The sequence below is a fragment of the Ciona robusta genome, chromosome 8 (assembly GCF_009617815.1).
Source record: "Ciona robusta chromosome 8, ASM961781v2".
NCBI classification, from domain to species: Eukaryota; Metazoa; Chordata; class Ascidiacea; order Phlebobranchia; family Cionidae; genus Ciona; species Ciona robusta.
This window is the reverse complement of record NC_143242.1, coordinates 2467353-2476705: the sequence shown is the minus strand read 5'-3', so window position 1 is coordinate 2476705 and position 9353 is coordinate 2467353. Positions and strand designations below refer to the sequence as shown.

The 9353-nt window shown below is 38.9% G+C and overlaps 4 protein-coding genes across 4 annotated transcripts in view; 2 read left to right on the top strand and 2 right to left on the bottom strand.

Annotated features, from left to right (window-relative positions):
- The first annotated feature begins 144 nt into the window (after nucleotides 1-144).
- On the top strand, nucleotides 145-2285 carry LOC149732229 (uncharacterized). Its single transcript, XM_089883637.1, has one exon. The coding sequence runs from the start codon at nucleotides 145-147 to the stop codon at nucleotides 1168-1170; it is 1026 nt and encodes a 341-aa protein (XP_089739763.1). The 3' UTR covers nucleotides 1171-2285.
- A 513-nt stretch (nucleotides 2286-2798) lies between these two features.
- LOC149732228 (uncharacterized) lies at nucleotides 2799-4077 on the top strand. The gene has a single exon (XM_089883636.1). It carries the CDS (start codon nucleotides 2799-2801, stop codon nucleotides 3825-3827), a length of 1029 nt encoding a protein of 342 aa, XP_089739762.1. The 3' UTR covers nucleotides 3828-4077.
- Nucleotides 4078-4865: 788 nt separating this feature from the next.
- Nucleotides 4866-7236, bottom strand: LOC149732227 (uncharacterized). Its single transcript, XM_089883631.1, has one exon. It carries the CDS (start codon nucleotides 5967-5969, stop codon nucleotides 4866-4868), a length of 1104 nt encoding a protein of 367 aa, XP_089739757.1. The 5' UTR covers nucleotides 5970-7236.
- A 150-nt stretch (nucleotides 7237-7386) lies between these two features.
- LOC149732224 (zinc finger protein 277-like) overlaps nucleotides 7387-9353 on the bottom strand; it is a 28492-nt gene continuing 26525 nt past the window's right edge. The window contains exons 10-12 of the mRNA XM_089883611.1: nucleotides 9238-9334; nucleotides 8450-8640; nucleotides 7387-7933 (exon numbers count right to left, since the gene is read on the bottom strand). Coding sequence (XP_089739737.1) covers nucleotides 7759-7933; nucleotides 8450-8640; nucleotides 9238-9334 — 463 coding nt within the window. The 3' untranslated portion in view covers nucleotides 7387-7758. The remainder of the gene's footprint in view (nucleotides 7934-8449; nucleotides 8641-9237; nucleotides 9335-9353) is intronic.

Here is a 9353-nt window from a genome sequence, read left to right as displayed (position 1 = left end):
TTTTCAATAAGTTTTTAGACGGCGTTTTGCCTATCGTTCATAGTTTTGCGTGCATCAAGTCACGAAAGTAATAATAGCACGCATTTTCAAAGGCTTCACAGTTTTGGGATATAGTAGATTTTTGCATTTTTTTTAGAAGCTACAATGGAAAACGCGACAATTCCAGGAAATCAAACTGTTTTGGTGACATATGAAGGACAGCGAGTTGCGGCTATTGTGATCGGAAGTTTCGCGATGATTTGGAGTGTCTACGTTTCTTCTATGCTTTGCGTGTTTGAAGTATACGTGTATAAGAAAAATGCCTCTATTGGTACGATACAACGCAGCAGGAGAAGGAGCCAGCAAGTTACAAAAGACAGTGCGGCAGATTGGATGAGAAGGTTATGCCTAGCAGCCTCTTTGTTGCTTATAATTCGAATTACCACAGAGTTTGTTGAGATAAGGTACGGTGAAACTTCTCACGATGTTTGTCGACATATAAGAAAATTCAAATCCGTAGTGCATTCGTTGGTAGTCACTTGTATTTACCTTGTACTATGGGTACGTCAGCGCGGTTTTTATAAAATGGCGGCTCTGGCACAACTTAGCAACCCTTTCGTGCGCAGCATGAGTTTCTTCGTCGTTATAATTATGGCAGTTACTAATATTTGTACCATAGGCCTCTACTTGTCTACGAGAGCCTACATGAGTTCTTTAAGGGGCTGTGTAGTTGAGTGGAGCAGTATTTGGACGCTCATACCCGGCCTTGTTCTGTTTATTTCCACACTTTTGTTTCAAATCATACTCCTAGGATTGCTGATTAACCCAATCCTGCAACACTTGAAAGCAATCAGACAAACCGGAATGGCTTCCACAAAAACAGGACCAAGCAAAGAAATGGTCCTCATTAAACGCGTGACCATTGCCGCAGTTATGGCAATTGCCACTGACATAATCTGCGGAGGAATATCCGTATTTTTATTAAAGAAAAAATACGGTGTTTTAAGACATTTGGTTTACGACTTTGACATGCTGATTTCATTGACTTGCGTTATTGTATCTTTTAACGACTGGAGGGACCGTTTGTTCCCTTTCCTTGTGACACCTGATAAGGTAGTTGGAACAATCCGGAGGCTGGAAGGGGCAAGCGACCACACTTCAGAGAACACGAACATTGCAACAATATCCTAGCACTATTTGATGAACTATATACAGATACACAGTCTGTAAATACACAACGTTTCGACATGAACCTTTTATGTCAGCGCTTCCTAAACCGTAAATAACCTCAACAGGAAGGACACATAAAGAAAAATATTTGAGCAACGATTGCGTTTTTTCTTTTTTGCTTTTGTTAGGTAACAGATGCGCATTATCACGACTTGACATTTTGACACATAGGCTACAGCTACACGATTAGATTTCAGTTAATTTTTTTCTTTACTGATCTAGGAGTCAACGCTCTATGAAGCTCCACCTAATTACCGTTCATTAGTTACTTTTTCGTTGGTGTTTCTGTTTATATATGAGTCAAATAAATTAAAGTTACATCAGTATATAATGACTGCGCAGTCAGATGTCGTGCCATGATTGCATAGGTGGTATATAGAACAAGTGAATCACCAGACTTTAAATATAACGGGTTATAAAAGAGAAATGACATAAGGTAATTGAGTTGATAGTTTAAGGTTTTATATCTTGAGTTTTGTTAGGTTGGTAAACCGATTAACAAATAATTTTCCGTGAACATTAATTTAGGTCAAGGTTAGTATATTACGGTTGTGAATGATATTGTAACTTATTTGTCCACGCTTGAAAGAGCAAAGATAGTCCTTATAACATAAAGAGTCCAGATTTTAGTATAAGACTGCTGTTCTGTTTATAGATCTCGCGTCCGCTTACGAGTTACTATTTATTTAAATTTGAGGGTGTTCATTATTTATTTATTTTTGTTCAAGGCTGGCAGTTTGGACAACCCATTGGTTAACATTGTTCTTAATAATTAATCTTAATAAGAGGCTGCCCCCAAATACATACGCCCACAATTGTTACTGCGACGATCCTTAAATCCGTAACCGCTATGTTACAAGCGTGCTAAGGGTTGGAAAGATGGTGCACCTTTAGTTCTATATTTCCGTCACATTTGGTAGTAAACAAAAACATTCAAAGAATTTTAAAACTGTATACTTACGACTCCCATAGACCGTTGTTAATTGTTTAAAACTTGATCAGGATGTTTGGATATTATGTGCTAAAGGTGTCATATCTTTTCCAACAGTACTGTACGAAAATATTGGCATTGTACAGCTTTACAAGAGCTTGAATAATAAAATAGGAAAACGCTGGTCAAAGTTTAGTTAATGTAACTGGGATTGCAACAGTATTGCCTCTGCACCCTGTCCTTTATGATTATGACGCAATATTGTTTACATTTTTACGTGTGAATTAGTCACTGTGAACCGAACACTCAGCTCATCATACAACATTTAGTAAAAACTAAACCGTGTTTAGCAAGCGGGTATGAGCACACTGAATTTCCGTTGTCCATTTGTTCTTTTAATATCGGACATGAGACTATGCACGAAAAAATACGAGACACACATGCGGTGTATCAGCTAACTATAGCCGATATAACATAAACGGCTACACTTTTCTGGGTATTTTTGTTGACTAAAATAGCACCTAAAAGGTTGATAGAGTCAGTCATGTCTCGAAAAACAAAATAACAGTAGACTTAATAATGTTTATGGGACAGTGGGATTTTCATTTACAGCATACTTTTAGGCAGAGTTAAGCCATATAAAGTTCTGCTATAGAATATGTTGGGATTTAAAACGAAGATGGACAATTTGACAATGTTGAATGAGAGCTTCATTATGGAGTTATACACCGGACAAAGAATTGTTTGCATTGTTTTTAATACAGCAATGCTTCTGATTATGATGTACTTCATCGCAGTTTTGTCGGTTTACGAGTACAGAGTAAAGATGCAAAACTCTACATTTAACTGTCAAAGGTCGCTTCTTATACGCGACCGAGTCGCAGACCTTATGAGGCGTTTTGGTTTCGCGGGTTGTGTCTTTACACTGGTACGGGTATTGACGACATATCCCGAGCTAGCGCACTGGGACCTATCAACGGCCACTTGTACGGGACTTCGAAAAACGGCGACCATCTTGTCGGGGATTATTCTAGTCTCCGTGTACCTGATTTTATGGCTTAGACAGCGAGCACTTTACAGAATATCCGCAATATCGGCATTGGCAAACAAGTTCATACGATTTTTAAGCATGTGCGTGCTTGGGCTTATTATGACGTGTGGCGGCACAGTTCTCACAATACACTTGAGCAGTCGATTCTTTGAAGGTACAGCGGTTGGATGCAAACTGTACTGGGCAAACGAAGCTATGGGAATGGCTGCAGGCCTAACGTACATGGCATTTCTCGTTGCTTTTCAAGTTATACTCCTTTTTCTGCTGGTCTACCCAATGTGCATACACCAGTCACCCACAGCCAGCATTAAACAAAAACACATTAAGCTAATGAAAAGAGTTATTGCTACTTCTACAGTAGCGACTGTCGTCGATTTGTTCTGCACCCTCTCTGGTGCGCTATTCTTAACTGATACCTACAGTCCATTGCGACAGGTAATTTACAACCTGGACCACACAATATCCATTATCTGTATCGTGTTTTCCTTTCGAGATTGGAAAGCAAGACTCTTACCGTTTCTTGTACGTTCAAGAACTGTCACTGGAACCGTGAGGCGAAAGTTTCAAATGAACGACAGGCCAATAAGATCTTTAAATCAAACGCTGGCAACAGAAAGCAGCTCGTCCAACGGCTGAGCGGCGTTAAGGTTTTTAATGTTGTCGAAAGTTAAATGGGTGTGGCGGCTTTAAGTATTCCTTACTGTGATTTGTATAACTTAAAAGATGAACAACAAGAGCACAAGGCATGACTACTGTGGTACGTTATAAATTGCAGCCATTTGTGTGTGTGTTTTTAAACTTACGTTTAGTGACTAATATCAGGATGTGACCAATTCGTGATTTTTTTGCGCCGGTATGTAATAAAATATATGTTCGTTTAATGACACATTTCGAGTTGAGTTGTGTGATATGGTTGCGTAAATAAACAACAGCCACAACTTCGCCAGCATAGAAAAATATACACCAAGAACAATGGTTATACTGTGTTAGCGTTCGTGTTTATTTTATTAGACTTCTTACATGTGTGGCATATAGTACTAAGGGGTAATATGGGACACCGTTAACATATAATATCCAAACACCCTGATCTTGTTTTCAACAACTAACAAAGGTGTATGGGAGTCGCGAAAATACAGTTTTATAATTCTTTGAGGGTTAATTTGTTTACAATCAAATGGTACTAATAAGCAAAATAAGAATTAGGGTGTCCCATTTTTCCCTCACCCTACTATACAGTAAGCACTTTCTTTTACATTTTCGTTTATTGTATTTTTTATGTGTGAGATTTAACACATCCCCTGGAACGAAAGGCAACACCGCAATAAAGTGTCTAAAAATATATAGAATATTCACCTTTGTTGCAAAAAAAGAAAAGTTCAAATAAAAACTGGAAAAAAAAACTTGTGAAACCATCGTTTACAGAATTCTGTTATGGAATAGGATTTACCCAGTGATATAATGTAAGTATAAGAATGTATAGGCGAAAAAAAAAGAAATATAACCACTTTTTAACAAAAGTATCTACATATAGTTCCAACAAATTAAATATTAGTGATAAAGTTTAGAAATGTAGCTTATATAGGTCAATGTGGCGCAAGAAATACAAGTAAATATCACTTTTTGAAACACAGTATTACTATTAAGCAAACATTGCGAGTTGTTACAGCTTTACATTTAACTGCTCGTACTCCATATTGTAGTACGGGTTGATCTTTGCGAAGAAGATTGTCGCTTCTGTTTCATATTACAGAAAGGGAAGAGTCTACGGCGCCAATCAACGAAAGACAACATCACGAATATGAATCCAAGTACAAGTTCACCCTCCCAAATCACGATGAGAAGGAAAACTGATTCCTTGTACAGCGCGCTCGTGAGCACTGATACCGTTATGAAGATACTGATGCATAAGCAGTCTGCTACCAGCACTCGTTTTATAAGGCTCATTAGATCTACAGCGTGTTTCTTTCCGAGGCTGGACGACCTAACTTGCCGACTGTGCTTAATAAGCGGGTAGATGAGCAAGCCAAGGAATAAGACACGGTAAGTCACCAGGAGAGTTATGGTCACTGCAAGGACGACATGGTTTGGAATTAATTTGATCAGTTCGTTCTTTTCCACCATACACGTCATGTCAACTCCGTCCGTTGCTTTGTAACCGACTAAAAACGTCACGAACGAAAGCGCTGTTGAAATGATCATGATGATGTAGAACGCCCAGCTTATTAGAGTCGTGAATGGTGACGTAAGATGACGCATAGCAGGGTGAAGGTAAAAAATCTTCTGTCTCAACCAAAGAATTGAGTTCAATAAAATCTCCGTAGTTGATCTAAGGGCGTGATGAGCTTTGGCGAAGTTTTCGCAGTATTGTAAGTCGAAGTTGAGACTGTAGACCAGAAGTCCAGCTAAGCCGCAGGCGGCAGTACAAAGCACTATGATAGCAACACCTACGCATAACCGGCGTAAAGCATTGCTGTACCTAGTTAACCTTGGATGGCGGGTTGAGGAGCCATTTCCTGACGAGCTCTTCCGGCTTACTGATCTTCGCCTTTCCAACACGCATAGATACGTGCACAAACTCACAACGAAGTATATTGAAACCATAAGAACAAAGATTGACAATGTAGAAAATGCTATCCATTTTGCAGGAATACGGTCGTCACCGTTACTCGGCATTTCTGTTGAGTTTCCGGTGGTTGATCCTGGCATCCATGTTGTAAAGATGTCTTCGGCACGAAAACTCTCATTGTTAAGAACCTTAATTTCGTTAACATTTGCCATCTAATCTATACAAGTCTAACCTCGCGAGCCAAACTGTTAGAAATAATTGGAATGTTAGATCAGCTCATGAACTAATATTCTCAAGAATCGCTTTCGGCTATCACATAATGTTTATAATCGAACATTGCTGCTAAACGTGACCTCGAATCACGGCTAAGACATCTAATTTAAGAAAGGCGTGCTGCGGATCAAACTTGGTGTGTAAAAACTTAAAGACACAATGTTAAAATGCTATGGCGGAACATGCACACGCCTTAATTCAGACACTAGTAGAATGTTAATGTCAAAGTCTTAGAGTTTACACTACATAGTACTTATTACATTTCCTAATCAGCTTTAAAGTGTTACTGTTGGCCACATTTCAAGATCGATAAGGCGCCATTAAATAATTAATCTTAACAAAACCCAACAAAACTCTTAAAAAAAACTATCATTTCACGGTTGAAAATATTGCGTTAAAAAGACTTGCATTTACTCGTTGTGAAAAACTATGCTCCCGCACCTCGTTTATAAACCGTCCAAAAACCGATAAAATTTTATCCTTACATCACGTTTAAACATTTGCAACGAAAATAAAATGCATGTTTACGTTTTCTTCGGGCGTGCCCGTTATATTTTTGGGAAATGTTTTCCTAATAACCGGTTCTATACTAGGTGTGACCGACTTTGCTGACGTTTGAGCAACTTATAAGCGCATCTGGTTGTTATTACTATACCCAGATCAAGCGTATTGTTTATATGGCTTTCATACATTCCCACCATTGCTAAACCTTAAAATGTAAAAACCTGTTTATAACTACGTATATATACATTGAACACTGATGAAATACAGCTATGCAGATACTGATCAAACTGTTCACATCTTAGTTAATTGTGAGGCGGACTTTGCTCCAGGCGTCAAGTTCGTGAGAATACGGTTGCTGCGCATGTGGATAGGAAAACAAGGTACCATACACGAACTCTAAACAACGTCCCTGCTGTAAGCAATCATCGTGCTTGAAAAAACTGACAAAACATTAAGGTGTGGAAGGTGCGATTGCAAGCTTTTCGAGCGTCACGTTGCCGTACTTTCCTACGCTGTATAAATTTAGCTTACTTCTGTTTTGAGTGGGCGGCTGGATAAACAAAATTACGATATATATAATATAAAACAACACTGGTGTCACGACACGCGGGGAGCTAGAATCTACCCAGTAGCGTGGCTTCGATGCAGCATGACTTGGGACTATACTGCTTTGCACTGGCGGTGGCACAATTACTTTTCTCACGGTATGACATATCACGGTTTCAATCAGGTATACATCGGGTAACTTGTAAGCGTGTTCAAATAAGCCGATTTTAGTTCATTCGGAAATATATTCCAGATCTTTGGTGCACGTGTTTCAATAAATAAAGTAAATATGTGGAACTGTCCATCTTTTTTCGGTACATTGAAATGCGAAGTTTTAATCAAGTTTGCGAGTCATGTAAAACAGAGTGGAACCGTTAAACACATTGAAAGAATTAAAGCACAACCGACTTACAGCATTGCTGTACCTAACCACCACGATTAAGAAAATGTTAGCAACGGCAGAAACCACCCGGGTGAAAAAGCAAGTTAAAGCAGGTTAATACTGGTAAAGTAGGAGTTCGCAACGGGCGACATAAAAACGTAAGGCAGTTGCCGGAAAAAAGTTGCTGTTTTTAAAGGTAAACAGGATTTCAGCTCATGGCAAAACAAAGTTTAAAACGAACATAATTGCGTATAGAGAGACGCAGTTTTTGTTTCTGTCAGCTGGGCTTCATATTCTTACACATCAAAGTAGCCACCTACCACCAAATCAGTTAAAATGCTGTTATTTACAATTGATCGGCAGTCGATTCCGTCCTCACTGATCACGAATGTGTCTTCTGGCTCAAATAAACCATCTTTGTCCTCCAATTGGCAAAGCAGGGAGTCGTTTTCGTAGGTAGGAAAGTAATATCTGCACACATTTTAAATTTTTGAATATGGTGGTATTTTTGACTCGGAGTTACAGTTTTGTCAGGTTATATAGTAAGGTGGGGGAAGATGGGACAAATATAATAAAATGGTGTCCCATCTTCCCCACCCTACTATATTGTATATAAAGTAAGGAATTCCACACAATTGAGAAGGGATATCACATAATATCCGAATCCGCATGTTCACTTCACGATTAAGAAGCAGGTCATTCAGCAAACATATTATATTACCACACATTAGTTTTAAAATACACCTACAGTTCTGTTAACGTTTATGTAGGCACGTCCTTGCCTATTTTAATATGAACGTCAAAAACAGCTTGTACATACAAGTGTTGGAACATTTACAATAAACAAAGGTCCAAATATAAGAGAAAACATTAACGTATACCTTCGTAGATTTAAATAATTGTTAAAATTACCCGCAATGCAGGACGTCTAAGTTTAAAGGGCATATTATACTGTGTAAGCAAACCGCCAAAGTTGAAATTATTTACTGCGGGTGGTTCCACTTGGTGGAGCTGCGGAGGTTTTCGACAACGAAGGCAGTGATGTCATCTGAGCTCCAATCTCTTTCTTTCTTCTGGAGATGTACTTGCCTCCGGATAAAATTGATCATCTTTACTTGTTGATAGAAACTCATCTGCATCTCTTGGCGCATCGTCCGGAAGTCGAAGTCGTGAGCTTCCTATGACGCGGATGAATGAATGAAACCTATTTATGCTCGGGTAGCGGGTGACGATGGTCGTTATTACACGAGTGTTTTGTTTTACACACCTTGTGCCACTTACGAGTTACCACGTATGTTACCTTGTGCGCAATTATGTAATATAGATTATGGAAGCTGCACAGGAGTGCTTGTACGATACGTTTGGAGACGAGCACAAACATGTTAAATGTAATAAGTTGTGGCCTAAATCCCGGGTCTCGTGGCATGCCCCGCCTTAAGACCCAACCCATATAAAATATCAGTGAATAAATTGTTTTACAGAAAATGTTATAATTTATGGTTTAGATTTCGAGATATTTTATAAATGATGCTTTGTATGTAACTCTGATAAGGGGTAACAATAATATAGATAAAATGAAAGGTTAGATTAGAGCTTGCCCTTTTGAGGGAATCGCAAACTTTGTAAATATCGGTTGTGGTTTTCGCATCTAATGTTAACATTTCCTCTGAAACCGCAAACTTCCTAAGCAAGGCGTGGCATCTCGGTAGCAACAAAAGCACTGCTGTTCAGTGGCAATATTAAAAAATATGAAAAAGGTGGAACAAAGGACCCACCGTCATGTGATCGTAGACCTTATCTGATTGGTCGAACGCAGCATCGCAGAAGAAGCAGACCGCATGTTGTGATTCCTCGTTCCAACCCGACCAATCACTGTAAAAGATTATCTTAA